Source organism: Neolamprologus multifasciatus, chromosome 13 (genome assembly GCF_963576455.1).
Source record: "Neolamprologus multifasciatus chromosome 13, fNeoMul1.2, whole genome shotgun sequence".
NCBI classification, from domain to species: Eukaryota; Metazoa; Chordata; class Actinopteri; order Cichliformes; family Cichlidae; genus Neolamprologus; species Neolamprologus multifasciatus.
In genome coordinates, this window is record NC_140451.1 from 27,575,004 (window position 1) to 27,590,818 (window position 15,815).

The window sequence follows — 15,815 nt, forward strand, 5'->3', positions numbered from 1 at the left end:
ATCTGTTGTTCATATTAACTACTTGCATTTAGATTCCAGTTGAAACCTCACACATCTGAAACAGAAATTGAGAAATTTCTGCTCAAATAGGTAATTTCTGCAGGACAGCAGTTTAACTGCAGCATGGCTTAGGCGCTCACCTATGCCATGCTGCGTAGGACACCTGTTATTAGTGGTTTTGGTGCTACAAATTCAGACTTTATTTAACAAACTAAGAATCACTAAGTAAGTAATTCTAACCACAAGTTGAGGGCTTGCAGTCAGGTCAGACACATCTGTAATAACAAAAACCTTCGATAGCAATTTAGTGGCCAGTTGATCTCAGATTAAAGAAAACCAACCCCTGGAACAAGCTTTATTTTCTGGACAGAGGCCAGTGGTACGGATGCCTCTGGTGTTTTAGTCATATGCAAAGATGAATCTCTTCTAACTTTGGTCCTAAAACAAGTCTAGTCTATTAAAGGAAGTTTTTGTGAGTTGTTTAATTATCATCTACAAGCCACGTCCTTGGATTCGGGCTCGATTTGATTTTAAATGGTGTACTCTGATGCTCCACAAGCGCTCATATAACTGTTGCCTTTAGTTCAAACTAAATAGGGCATTGTGCCTTAAATATTTATTTGGAAGGCCTCTGCGTGAACCTAACGCTCAGTCTTTTGGGACTGTATTAGCCTCACTAAGAGTACTGAGAAACAACAAACCTACCCCCACTCTTCATCAAAACACTTTACTTCCTATACTTTATTCATGCACTCTCTAAGCAAATAGGCACTTTGGGAATATTCTGCTTCATATGTGGAGGGTTGCCTGGAATTGAAGTGATAATATTCTTATTTGGAAAGATGTGCATGCTGTTTGTTTTTTGGTTTTTTTTACCTTGTAATTGGAAGAGAGGGGGACTTACACAAGAAAGGTCGTGAGTTAAATTTAAAGTAACAGGAAGTCCATCCTCTCCATTTTTCTCATGCCTTCTTTTCTCACACACTCTCTTTCTCTTCTCCTTTCTTTGATTTCCTGTGTATTTAGAAAGTTGTGTATAAATGCTGACTTCAGAAAATGACTCAAAGCGCTTTACATAGACACCCAGATCAGTCAGCAGAAAGATTTCCCATCCAGACATGTGAAGGTGTAGACATTTGCCTTTATTTATTTAATCTGCGGAAGTTTAAGGTTGTCTATTGTAGAGAGGGACCGATCCGATATTACGTATCGGTATCGGTCCGATACTGACCCAAATTACTGGATCGGATATCGGTGAGAAATAAAAAATGTAATCCGATCCATTAAATATCAAAAAAGCACCTCACAAAACTTGCTACACGGCGTAACTCGGCTCATAACCGTAACCATGTGTAACCAAACCAGCATTTCATCTCCGAGGAAGTTTTCCCAGAGAGAAGTAAAGCAAGTGTGTAAGTTCATCTCTGAATGTTTGTAAAGCATTCCCACGTTAAGCTTAACAACCGATATATGGAGCGACTGCCTCTCTCTCTCTCTCTCTCCTGCTGCTACTTCAATCGTGAAACTGCTTAATGATCAGCTGATCGGCTTTTCTGTCGTGAGTCTGGCTCTCTTCTTTGTTTTTGGCCCACTTCTCACCAGAAAGAAGAAACCAGCGGCTGAACAACAGCAGCACGTTTAACCTTGATAAGCTGTTGTTAGAATTTATTTAATATTACTTTCTACACCAGGATCTTTTTCTACGTAGCTGACGGCTGGTAACTGTGCAGGGGCGGATCTAGCAAAGTTTAGCCAGGGGGGCCGATAGGGCATGAACAGGGAAAAGGGGGCACAAAGACATACTTTTCTTTCTTATTCTCATTTAAAATGTCTAGCTTTTAATAAATAATTATCTGAATCTTACACCCAAAGTTTTAATCTGATGTAAAATATATAGAAGTCCATTACTGTATATAGTAACTATTAAGTCTAATATACCCTAGTAAGCTATACTACTTTTTCCTTTGGGAAAGTACCATCTGTGCAGTCTGCAATTCTGTTGAAGAAAGATGTTGAAGCTATTTAATTATTCTTGAAAAATAATTTATTTCTGTGCATTTTTCCCCCTGCATCAAATTAAATTTGATTACATCGATTAAGCATCATGAGGTGGAGGGTGTGGGGTGGTTCCCTATTTTTTTTTGCTGGGAGTTTGCAACCCTATTAGTTAGGTTGCTTAATATTTCTGCTAAGTACTCTTTAAAATACCAGAATAGGGAGGATGGAGCAGGTTTACGTTTATTAGATTGATCAGTTTTGCTGAACTATGAAATATTTTGGGCGCAGTGTATTTTTTACATACAGGTATAACGGAATAGCTTTAGTGTTGTTGTTTATTTAAACTTGAGTATAAACTTATACAAAATGCAGCAAGATATTAAAAAAACGTTTTATTGATTAAAAAACACACCATGGGAGACCAGGGTCTCCCATGGCAAATTGGTCCTGGGTGAGGGACCAGACAAAGAGCGATTCAAAAGACCCTTATGAAAAAAACACCGAGGGAACAGTTTACCCTGCCCGGGATAGGGTTACCGGGGCCCCGCCCTGGAGCCAGGCCCGGGGAGGGTGCCCGAGGGCGAGCGTCTGGTGGCCGGGCCTTAGTCCATGGGGCCCGGCCGGGCACAGCCCGAAGAGGAGACATGGGCCCATCCTCCCGCAGGCCCACCACCCGCAGGAGGCGCCATAGGGGTCGGGTGCATTGTGTGCCGGGTGGCGGCCAGGAGCGGAGGCCCTGGCGGACTGACCCCCGGCTGCCAAGACTGGCAATAGGGACATGGAATGTCACCTCTCTGGTGGGGAAGGAGCCTGAGTTAGTGTGTGAGGTTGAGAGGTACCGGCTAGATATAGTCGGGCTCACCTCTACGCACGGCTTGGGCTCTGGAACCAGTCTCCTGGAGAGGGGCTGGACTCTGTCTCAGTCTGGAGTTGCCCCTGGTGAGAGGCGGCGGGCTGGGGTGGGTATTCTAATATCCCCTCGGCTTGCTGCCGGTACGTTGGGGTTTTTCCCAGTGGACGAGAGGGTTTGTTCCCTGCGCCTTAGGGTCGGGGAACGGGTCCTGACTGTCATCTGCGCTTATGCGCCGAGTGGCAGTTCGGAGTACCCAGCCTTCTTAGAGTCCATGGGGGGGGGTGCTGGAAGGTGCTCCACCTGGAGACTCTGTTGTCCTGCTGGGAGACTTCAATGCTCACGTGGGTAACGACAGCGAGACCTGGAGGGGCGTGATTGGGAGGAACGGCCTCCCTGATCTGAACCCGAGCGGTGCTTTGTTATTGGACTTCTGTGCTAATCACAGTTTGGCCATAACGAACACCTTGTTCGAACATAAGAGTGTCCATAAGTGCACGTGGCACCAGGACGCTCTAGGCCGTAGGTCGATGATCGATTTTGTAATCGTATCACCAGACCTGCGACCATATGTTCTGGACACTCGGGTAAAGAGAGGGGCTGAGCTGTCAACTGATCACCACCTGGTGGTGAGTTGGATCAGGTGACGGGGGAGGACGCTGGACAGACCTGGTGCACCTAAACGCGTAGTGAGGGTGTGCTGGGAACGACTAGCAGAGGCCCCAGTCTGCGAGATCTTCAACGCACACCTCCGGCAGAGCTTCAACAGCATTCCGAGGGAGGCGGGGGACATTGAGTCCGAATGGACCATGTTCAGCGCCTCCATTGCCGAAGCTGCTGCATTGAGCTGCAGCCGCAAGGTGGTTGGTGCCTGCCGTGGTGGTAATCCCCGAACCAAATGGTGGACACCAGAGGTGAAGGGAGCCACCAGGCTGAAGAAGGAGTCCTATCGGGCTTGGTTAGCCTGTGGGACTCCGGAGGCAGCCGACAGGTATCGACAGGCCAAGCGGAATGCGGCTCGGGCAGTGGCTGAAGCAAAAACTCGGGTGCGGGAGGAGTTCGGAGAGGCCATGGAAAAAGACTTTCGGACTGCCTCGAAGAGGTTCTGGCAAACCGTCAGGCGTCTCAGGAGGGGAAAGCGGTGCTCTACCTGCACTGTGTATAGTGCTGGCGGAGCGCTGCTGACGTCGACTGAGAAAATTGTCAGGCGGTGGAAGGAATACTTCGAGGACCTCCTTAATCCCACTGATGCGTCTTCCGAGGAGGAAGCAGAGTCTGGGGATGAGGGGAATGACTCGCCAATTTCCGGGGGCGAGGTCACTGAGGCAGTTAAACAACTCCTTGGTGGCAGAGCCCCTGGTGTTGATGAGGTCCGCCCCGAGTTCCTGAAGGCTCTGGATGTTGTAGGGCTGTCCTGGTTGACACGCCTCTGCAATGTTGCGTGGAGATCAGGGGCAGTACCCGTGGATTGGCAGACCGGGGTGGTGGTCCCCATCTTTAAGAAGGGGGACCGGAGGGTGTGTTCCAACTACAGGGGGATCACACTCCTCAGCCTCCCCGGGAAAGTCTATGCCAGGGTGCTGGAAAGGAGAGTTCGTCCGCTAGTCGAACCTCTGATGCAGGAGGAACAATGCGGTTTTCGTCCTGGTCGCGGAACACTGGACCAGCTCTTCATCCTCTCGAGGATACTTGAGGGTGCATGGGAGTTTGCCCAACCAGTCTACATGTGTTTTGTGGACTTGGAGAAGGCATTCGACCGTGTCCCTCGGGGTGTCCTGTGGGAGGTGTTGCGGGAGTATGGGGTGTCTGGCCCATTGCTACGGGCCATTCGATCCCTATACAACCGTTGCAAGAGCTTGGTTCGCATTGCCGGCAATAAGTCGGACTCGTTCCCGGTGGGTGATGGGCTCCGCCAGGGCTGCCCTTTGTCACCGGTTCTGTTCATAATTTTTATGGACAGGATTTCTAGGCGCAGCCAAGTGGCGGAGGGCTTTCGCTTTGGTGGCCTCAGAATCTCATCTCTGATCTTTGCGGATGATGTGGTTCTGTTGGCTTCATCGGGTGAGGGCCTCCAGCTCGCACTGGAGCGGTTCGCAGCCGAGTGTGAAGCAGCGGGAATGAGGATCAGCACCTCCAAATCTGAGGCCATGGTTCTCAGCCGGAAAAGGGTGGAGTGCCCACTCCGGGTCGGGGATGAGGTCTTGCCCCAAGTGGAGGAGTTTAAGTATCTCGGGGTCTTGTTCGCGAGTGATGGGAGAAGGGAGCCGGAGATCGACAGACGGATTGGGGCTGCAGCTGCAGTAATGCAGACGCTGCACCGGTCCGTCGTGGTGAAGAGGGAGCTGAGTGTAAAAGCGAAGCTCTCAATTTACCGGTCGATCTACGTCCCTACCCTCACCTATGGCCACGAGCTGTGGGTAGTGACCGAAAGGACGAGATCGCGGATACAAGCGGCGGAAATGAGCTTCCTCCGAAGGGTGGCTGGCATCTCCCTTAGAGATAGGGTGAGAAGTTCGGCCATCCGGGAGGGGCTCAGAGTAGAGCCGCTGCTGCTCCACGTCGAAAGGAGCCAGCTGAGGTGGTTTGGGCATCTGACAAGGATGCCCCCTGGGCGCCTCCTGGGTGAGGTGTTCCAGGCATGTCCCACCGGGAGGAGGCCCCGGGGCAGACCCAGGACACGCTGGAGAGATTATATCTCTCGGCTGGCCTGGGAACGCCTTGGTGTTCCCCCGGATGAGCTGGAGGAGGTGGCTGGGGAGAGGGAGGTCTGGGCCTCTTTGCTTAGGCTGCTGCCCCCGCGACCCGGCCCCGGATAAAGCGGATGAAGATGGATGGATGGATGGAAACACACTATATCGGATTCATATCGGTATCGGCAGATATCCAAATTTATAATATCGGTATCGGTATCGGACATAAAAAAGTGGTATCGTGCCATCTCTAGTCTATTGTGACCATAATCAGACCACACGGACTGATTACGGTCACAATATGGCCGTGATATTCGAAAGAATATCAAAAGAGCATCTTAATTGACTTCAGACATTCCGCAGTTTAAAAAGAAGAAGAAAATATAACCATATGACACCTGTTCTGAGGTCATTACTTTGGCTTTGCGTTAAATTTAGAATTGATTTTATTTTAGTGGTTGTTAGTAAGGCCCTGCAACATCTGGGACCGTAATATCGCTCAGACATGCTTGTAAACTGTGAACCAGCTCGACCCCTCGTGTAATCTGGAACAGACTGCCTGGATATTCTTTTGGTCGACACCAGCACTGGTGAAGATTCAGGAAAAACTTACCAAATCATTTCCATCTATCTCCATCTGTCATCGGTTCTGGTCTCATTTATTTCATTTCTGCTTCTTCTGTTGTTTTAATTACCATCTTTTATGGGGTTAATTTATAAGTCTTATTTACAAAGTTTTGTGGCGGCAGCCGCCTATAATTTTGATCCCCGTACACAAAGATTTGGTCTTAATGTCATTTTATTAATCTTCATTTAAAGTGGCATTAAAGGACTTACACATGTGGAGCCCCTATAAAGGACAGCCTCATGATTGAGGGCTTGTTAAAAGTCTTAAACTCGTAGTTTATTCTATAAGTGAAGATGAAAGGATGCCCAACTTTGTAAAGTCTTTAAGGTCATTTTACTTCTCAGCCTGAGGTGAAAATAGTAAAGTAAACTGCAGAAAAAAGAATCTAAATGATCTGATACCAGGACTGTCTGTGAGTAAACACACTAATCTTTGTGTCTTTGTCACTTTTCAGTGTAGAACAAGTGGAGCTACAAGAGACGGACCCATGAAGCATGACAGGGTGGAGCTGAGGCTCAGCTGACCCTTCCCCTTCCTTCTTCTCCTTATTCTCCCCAGTGCTCCATTCGATCAGCACCAACCCCCTCCCTTCCCCTCGTTGCCCCTTCCTTCCTCCCGTGACCCCGTTGCATCTCACCCATCGTTCCTTGCCTCCAATTCCTCCAGACCTCAATCAACCGTGCCCAATGTACTCCCCGGAGCAGGAAAACATCTCCACCACCGCCTCCACCAAAGTGCCAGTGAAGTATGGAGAGCTCATTGTGCTAGGGTAAGCAGATGACAGATACTCAGCCTCACATCCAGAACACACATTTTTGAATTTGTATTATTTTATGCAGTTATTTTTGTCTGTTAACCTTCTTACTGTATTAGTAAGTGTTTGAGTCTGGGCCGCCGACTCCTCCCACAGGAGTTGAGCAACCAAACTTGACACACAGATACATCTTAGGCCCAGAAAGGTTCTTATCTATATCAGATATGATGACATTGTCACATTGCCTAGCAACCACCTAACAGCAGCCTAATGTGACTTCTTTTTTTTTTAGCATATATGCAGCTATACCTTGTAAAAGCATTGTATCGTTTCTATTTCACTACAGCAACATAATAATTTATACCCACAAAAGCTCATGATTTATTAGGACACCATCAGTTTGCCTGGCAACCACATAGTAATGGGATCAAATGACCTAATTTTTGCAATTATGCACCTGCAGCACATTATGAGAGCATGCTGTAGCTTTAATTCCATGACAGCAACATCTCAGTTATACCCACAAAAGCTGAAGTACACATGATGTATCATAACACCATCATGCTGCCTAGCAAGCACAAAGCGGTGGGTTAAAATGACCCATATTTTTTGCATTTATGCGTTTACAACACCTCATAAAAGCTTTATATCGTTTTATTTCATAGCCAATAGCACATACAGGCCAAATAATACTGCAGCATGGTGAAAAAACAGAAATGTTTTCATGGTGCTAGAATAATAATTGTAATAAAAAAGTAAGCTCAAATTCAAATCTGCCTAATTATTCGTTAAATTCCACCTCAATACTCAAAATGTCATGTTTATTTTTTAAGTCTTCCTCAATTTCAAAGCAAATTGTTTTTGCACTTTTTTCTCATGTCTGTCTGTCACTTTTTTAGAGGTTGTCAAATTCATGAAAATTATTTATAATATTTCTATTTAATTTGTTGATGTGTTTAAAGAATCTGATTCACGGTTGGTTAATAATTAAATGTGTTGGTTGCTGCCTGTAAGTTCTAGGACTGTTAATCTGGCTTCATAAACCAAGACTCACCCTCAAAACACAGACAGATAATACCTTAATACCCTTCATGCTCATGCATGATGAATATAGTCACTGTTATGGATTTGGGGAATCCATGAAGCTCTTTTTTTGACTGTGTTTTGCTACATAGTTATTATCTGGCATTCTAGTTGCTGGACTGACAGTGGTTGGTTACAGAAATGTAATGTATCATTCAACACTGATTCAGACTTTTCTATAAATGTTGGCTCTCTAAGTTGATCCCTTTCTGAGCTAATACGTTGGCTAATGCAGCCTCATTACCCTCATGTCACCTAAAGCATCTTATAGATATAAAACCAGCAAAAAAAACCCTAAAAACTAAAGAACTTTTAAAAATCACCAAAGAACCGGCAACATGTTGTAGCTTAATAATGTTTTTACTGTTCAGCTGATTTCTGCTGAAGAGAATTATAGAAACATAATAGGGGTTGCAAGAGAAATACAGTGAACTTTTAAAGGTACTTTGATTGGTCAGTTTATCTGTGGATATTTTCTGACACTCTTAGAATGATTCTTTTGAAAAGATGCCAAAAAGAAACAAAAGGAATGTGTTTCCACAAAGCAGCATAAACAGTGGGGATATTTTTATCCACACAGGGTCATGCACTGAGAACACACAGATCTGGTGCTTTGGACTTATTGAACATGACAGTAACCACATTGCTTGATGCGTTACTAGATCAGTGGATGCTGAGATGTGTTTTGAGTCAAGTCCACATAGTCAGCTGTAGGAAAAACCCTTCACTCCACCCTGCATCTTCAGCATAGAAGACACATAACTCTAACTGCACACACACTTTCTCCAGTAACAACCGACAGTGGAGGACTTCCTCTATCTGTATGTATCTCCTGTTTATTCCCCAAAGGGGCATTCCACTCTGGTCCCTGTCCCAGCCCACTCCACAGAGGAATGCAGATGTCGGAAAGACTCCTTACATGCACGTTCACAGACGCACAAACATGCACATGCACGCACACACATTTATGAGCATAGAGCGCACATTTTTCATGTCTTATACACACACACACATAGTTGGATCCACAGCTGACTCACAGTTTGTTGTTCTGGGTTGTGCTAGAGCAGCATTGTCAGGGAGATGACTGTGGAAATTTTCCCTAGTGGAAAACCGCAATGAGCAGTAAACTCAGTTCAATGGCTTTACAAGGGAGAACCCCAGTTTTCCGTTTTGCTGTGCTTTTTCCGCTCCTAGTTTTTTGATTCTAGGTCAGGCCTCCCTTTTTTAAAGGTCAACACAGGCACTCACTGCTCCATGACATGAGCAAATACATACTGTGCAGCAACTGAGGCTGCTCTTTAAACCTTTGCAGGGTTCTATCACAGTCAAGTAAAGACATCACCGGCACTCAAGGCACGCTGCGAGTTTTCTAGTCTTTCTTGTTTTTCAATCCTTTGTCGATTGAAAGTTACCATCCAAAAGTAAAGGGTGTTGCACGCTCAGCCTCTGGTATCTTAAAGCAAAAATATTCAGTGCAATCACTGGGCAGCTTTTCTCCAAGGAGGTTGATATCCTATTTTTATTCTAGTGTGACTGAGCTATAAAGTAGCATTGCTCTAGTCTCATGTGTCAAAACTCAAAGACACATGAGACCTTTGTCAATTAAAACTGGCAAAGGCCCAAATCGTAGCCAGCTGCAGACTTAGTTCGATTTGTTGGTTTTTGTGTATTTAGTTACCCGCACTGACTAAATGGTGTAACTTTGAGGCCTTTATGTGGACTAAATCATTGCTAAATGATATCCACGATATTTTTAGTTTTTTATTTATCAAACTGTGTTCATGCACAACATATTTCCAGCCATTAATGGGATCCCAACTGGCCCATAGCAAAACTGTGTTCAGCTGCTCTAGTTGCAGCCAAATTGTACTGTGACACCAACAACAAATGTCTCGCAATAAATTATCGGAAAGCAGCTGTTGAAGAAATCCTCAGAAAATGTAAAAATGTGACTGTATTGAGGTGATCGTTTGATTTACCTTGAATCACTGCCAGCATCCTCCTGGGGCATGATGGGTGAACAGCTCAAGAAACCAGGGCTCTCTGTTTCACCTCTTCCCTATCATAAAACCTCGTGCCAAATCAGGATGATTGCACTTTTGCTAGCTGGGGGGTTGGGAGACAAAAGGCAATGCAATAAATTACTTGGAAGGCAGCTGGAAGGTTTTCATGGTTCTACGAAGTAAACAGCTTAGCTGTTGTAAACTCCACACATCTGAATGTCTGTTTGTCCTTCTGTTTGTGTCGCCTGTGTATCTGACAACAGATCCACAAATAGTAACAGAGAAACCCATCAACGACCTAAACACCTAACTGAGTCCAATATGTTTCTTGGCCAGTAATGCTAGTAGCCTAATGCAGAGGAATGCTGTGGTGTCTCTGGGGATGGTCTGTTTACAGGTGCCCTACATGCATGTAGGGCTTTTAAACAGCTGTAACGCTGTAGATGAGATCCCTCCCCCAGTGCACCTTTGTCTGTCTGCATGCATCATTTCTGTGAGCTTAACTGTGTGTCCACAAATATTATTAGTTTATCCGTGTGGCTTAAATCCTCATGAATGATAAATGTGATTCCCTATACTTCACAGCTGTGCAAACACATACATACAGGTCTCACGGAGAGAACTATTACAATCATGTATATTTTGTCTTTTATTGCATACTTTTTAAAGCACAACATCTTTTTAAGTAATTACCAACTCTAAGTCAGTACTATTGCAGTGTTAAAGGTGACTGGACTGGTAGATTTAACAATAAGCCAGATAATTTGTCAGGTTTTCCCAAATGCCGCATTTGGAGACCCAATAATAGAAGTGAGGCCTTGGAGACTACATTTACCCATGTCAGCATCCACCTGTCAGTCAATGGGACCATACAGCCAAACTTTATGCCGTATAAACTAAGCCCTGTATAGGCTGTTATCATTTTATAGTTAAACTTGTATGTTTTTAACATGTCTTTGGGGATTGGCTCGCTATCAGAGCTGGCCTTTAAATGTCCACTAGAGGAACTGCGGTTTTTGGCCTTGCTCACTTTATTTTTCAGCCCTGATAGTTGCTGCTTGGTTTTATACATATAAACAGAGACACGGAGAGTGACTCATGCATGAGAAGTAATTGCTCACACTACCTGCCTTTATGCCTTTATAGGTTTACTGTATGAGTGTTACCTTGTTGCTGCAAACTGGGATTTAGTTTATTAGTGTTTGGAGTGAATACACACACAGACACACACACACATACTAGATGGTGCTAGCTGTCGGAAATGAGGAATACAGTATGAATCTGCACATTCAGACTAACTTTTTCCTGACTCCGGTTCTTCCTGTCTTCCAACCTGCATGCACAATCATGAACTTGTCGCCGATCTTTGACCTTTCTGCTTTTGTTTTGAGAATATTCGTGTCATGCATGCAGTACTGCTACCCATGGGAACCTGATTTTGAACTGCCAGGAACACTTTGGGCTCTTTCCAGCAGACCGCCCTGCCCTTGCTCTGGATACGGGCTAAACTTCACCATGGTTACAGTCTTGCCATGGTTACTCTTCCCAAACGTTGCTGTGGCTCTGTTCTCTCACCATGGTTACTCATAAACCCTTCAAGCGTTGTTTGATCCCAGATCTTCTAACTCAGAGAAACATTTAGCTGGAGGCTGAGCGTCCTCACAAACCCGCCTGTGTCGTCTGTCATACCTGGACTTCATAGAGGGGGGGGGGTTTGTTTCAAGAGTCTGATTGGCCGGAGACACGTTCCAACTGTGCTTATACTGCATGAATAGTTTTCCTGTATGAAGATTACCTCTTTGAAAGATACAAATTGAACCTTGAGTTACGTGTGACTGTTTCTTATGTGTTCTGAGACGTAAAGTGCAGTTAGGGTATAAGTCAGAAGAGTTCATACCGTAACGTCTGTGGCTTCTGGATGTCATAACAATGTTAAAGTAGCGAGCAGTGTTTATGCATGCAGTAATGTTTATAAAGCCGTGGCACCGCTCATAGGAATATCACTTCACACTGGTGACGGCTTATCTGAAACATGTGTGTGCAATAACGAGTAAAACATCTGTGTACCGAGAGAAACACGGATCCGATGCGTTTGGAAATTTCTCTTTTTTTGTTCAGTAATAAGTTTGTTACAATTTTCCATAAATGAGCAAACAGAACCAAAACCAAAATGTAGTGTGTTTATATAAATACATGTAAATATTTCTTAGACTATTTATTATGTGTTGTCTGCTTAAATAATTAGTGGCAGACTTCAAATTATGTGTGATTGCATTTCCTTGTTGTACAAATAAACTAAGTCAGAGAAGCCCAACGTGCAACAGACCACTCCTCTTGTACAATTTTAGCCAAAAATTTTGCAGCAGTTCAAAAAGCGCAACATACTGTTCTGATGGACTTTCTGTAAGATCCAAATTTTCCACATTTTTCCAAAAACGTCCCAAGACCTTTTTAAATACAATTAGTTTACTTTATCAGGTAGACCTCGCTAGTACTGAGTTGGATCCTTTTTTTTCATCAGATTTTCATTTTCATGTCCAAATTGACACATGACAGCATCACAGTTACTACAGATTTCTTTATTTCATGATGCGAGTTTCCCGTTTTACGACATCCCAAAGGTGCTCTGCTGGACTGAGATCTGGTCTCTGGAGGTCGTTTGAGTTTATTAAACTACTTGTCATGTTCAAGAAGCTAATATGATATGATTTGAGCTTTGGGGCACGTTATGCTGCTGGAAGGCCATTCAAAGATGGTCTCACAGCGGTAATAAAGGGATGGACATGGTCAGGAACAATACAACAGAAGTCGAGACTCAACTGGGTAGCGTTTTTCCAATTTTCTGTTGTCCAAGAGAGTCTGTGTGAATTGTAGCTCAGTTTCTTGTTTTTAGATGACAAGAGTGGCACCCGGTGTGATCTTCTGCCCGTGTGTGTATGTGTGTTATGACTAGGGATGGGTATTGATAAGATTTTCACGATTCCGATTCCATTTTCGATTCTGTTTAACGATTCGATTCTTTATCGATTCTTTTTTAAAAAAAAGGAGAACATTAAGTTCGATTAGCTTAGAACTTTGTTTTATATCTTCTCTTTGAACAAGATAGAAATTTAGGAGTAACATGGCCTTACAAACCCAACAGTGAGATCTTAAGAGATCCACAGCCTACAGCTCTTCAATGGGGCGTCACAGGGTCCCCAGGAAAAAAAATTGTAAATGTAAAATAATAAAATAAATATTCTTCTGTAGCAATAACAAAGTATAACATAAATTATTCAGTAGCAATTACACAAGAATATCCAGTAATGTCCCTGCCTACAATTAAACACATTCACTTACTGAAAATCATCTGCTGTGGCAAATGGGTGCAAACCTTTGACCACAAACTTAGTCACTGCTCGGTGACATTCGTCTATCCTGGCCTGAAAGGAGACGCTAACAGTAGACTGCAGCGAGAACTGCCAGCGTCTGAGCCAGACTCTGTCTCTCTCATCATGGTCACCTAAACGCACAGTAATGGCAGGTTTTGTAATAAGGCAGATCGCGCTAACATAATATGCACTGTTAGTTGATTATTTACCTGCCGCATTAACGGGAGAGGACGTGCAAACGTTACCGCTGCTGCTGGGTTGAGATCCACGAGTCCGGAGCGGAATTAAAAACACGACATTCATTTAAGGTTATCACGTGTTTTGTGAGCAAATGCTTTTTCATATTCGTAGTGTTTCCTCCCTTAAATGAAATATCTACTTTGCAAGTATTGCAAGTTGCCCTGTTGTCATCCGTTCTCGTAAAGTAGAACCAAAGTTTTGAGCGTTTGAGCCGCTTACGCGCCGTGTTTCCTGCCAGGTAAATGACGCTCCGCAACGTGGTGACGTCATTCGGGGCGACTGGAATCGATAAGGGAATCGTTTGCAAAAATGGCAAACAATTCCAAGGAATTGAAACAGTGGGAACCGGTTCTCAACAAGAACCGGTTTTCGATACCCATCCCTAGTTATGACTGACGTAATGTTAGTCTGCAAAACTGGGTTATAACACGTGGTCATTTGAGTGGCTGTTGACTTCTTGTTTCCAGCTTCTCTGACCTCTGGTATCATTAAAGAAAACTGTGGCTCACTGGATATTTTCTCTGCAAACCCTAGAGATAGTTGTGTGGGAAAATCCCGGTAGATCAGCAATTAGTGGGACCATGCCACCTTAAAAGTCAAATCTTAAATCACCTTCCCTGTTCTGATTCTCCGTTTGAACTTCAGCACGTCGCAGCGCAGAGCTCCTGCCGTATATATCAAATATAAATTATTACATTTTTGCCTTGAACAGGTGTACCTAATAAAATGTCAGTGAATTACATATTACTTTTAACATGTATCCAGTGTGTAACATTCGACCTGTATTGTTTTGTTTGTTTTTGTTAAAAAATAAAAACAATGCTATCAGCTTTTTGTCCTTTTGTCCTTTTTTTTTTTTTTTTTTTTTTTTTTGCTGGATACAAACCAACTACAAATAACTTCAGCTCTACTGGAATTTGTTTTGAAATCATGTAACTACTTCCTGAAATCCTCTGTGGCCGCTTTTACCTGGAAACTCAAACTGCCTTTCAACCTGTTTTGCTTTAATGACTTCCTTTTGTTGATTGTGAGGGCGAGTGAGCGCCTACCTTCTGCTGTACTGAATAGAAAGTGGAAGGTTTTATGAGAGGGATGAACCAGATATCATTTTTTCTTTCTGTCTTGGTAATCAGTGGCACTTTGTTGACCTGCTGAAATGTGGACAGAAGTGATGAATGTTTTCTTATTTCAGGATGTTAACAAAGTCACACACACACGCTCAGAGAGACACAACAGCGCAGTCACAGTGCTGCTGAGAGCCACAGAGACTCTTTTCTGTTGGAGGGAACGCCTCTGTTTATTCTCCTTTCCTCAGCCATGTATCAGTCTAAATGAGTCTCTCTGTGTGTTTATTTTCTCAGCCTTTCGAGGGTTATGTTTGGAGGGCTTTATTGTTTTGGGGCACATGATGTACTTTTGTAGAAAGGCATGTATAAAAAGTATAGGTCGCTGTTTGTGTGCGTGTAGTCTTAGGCTCTTGGAGGGAGTGCACTAAAAGGCCTCAAGCATTTTCCACAATGACTGTTTTTTCCAGCGTATTATGCAGCTGCCCAGACAATAATGCCCTATTGTTTTATGCATGCATAAGTGTGTTTATGTTTGTGTGTGTGTGTACGTGCAGATACAATGGCTCTTTGCCCAACGGGGATCGGGGGCGACGTAAAAGCCGCTTTGCACTTTGCAAGAGGCCGAAGGCAAACGGGGTGAAGCCCAGCACAGTTCACGTCGCCTGCTCTCCGCAAGCAGCCAAGGTGAGACGCACAAAAACATGACCTTTTAGACTTACAAGTGATCGCAAAGCTGCGGCCGTCAGTTAGATTCATTAAACATATGGCTTAAACATTTAATGATGGAAAATTGCATTCTTTAATTCATCTCTGCGTAGGTGTGGGATGTTGTTTTTATGAAAACGTCAAATACAAACACACTGGTTCAGTGGTTTTGGCCTGCAGTGCTCCAACAAAGGCTTTTGTGAAACTCTGCTTTTTTGTTCTGTGATATTAAAGTACTGCACACAATGAATCTCACAAACACACACGCAATTGTCAAGAGAGAAAAGGAAAAAAAGCTCAGCAGAGCTTCCCTGAGTTTGCAGAACAAGGGAAAAAAAAATCAGGTACAAGGTTTTGTCCAGGTTTTAAAATATATTTGGACAATGGTTTTTACATGGGATTTAACTGGAACATGGTCAAGGTTTA

The 15,815-nt window shown here is 44.0% G+C and overlaps 1 protein-coding gene across 3 annotated transcripts in view; it reads left to right on the forward strand.

The window, feature by feature from the left end:
- The window catches only part of peli1b (pellino E3 ubiquitin protein ligase 1b), a 61,084-nt gene that overhangs the window by 26,919 nt on the left and 18,350 nt on the right, over positions 1 to 15,815 (forward strand). For 2 of the 3 annotated variants that reach the window (XM_085183566.1, XM_085183565.1), the window contains exons 2-3: positions 6,621 to 6,935; positions 15,239 to 15,368. In XM_085183566.1, coding sequence (XP_085039692.1) covers positions 6,853 to 6,935; positions 15,239 to 15,368 — 213 coding nt within the window. In that variant the 5' untranslated portion in view covers positions 6,621 to 6,852. The other variant, XM_085183564.1, reaches the window with a different exon arrangement.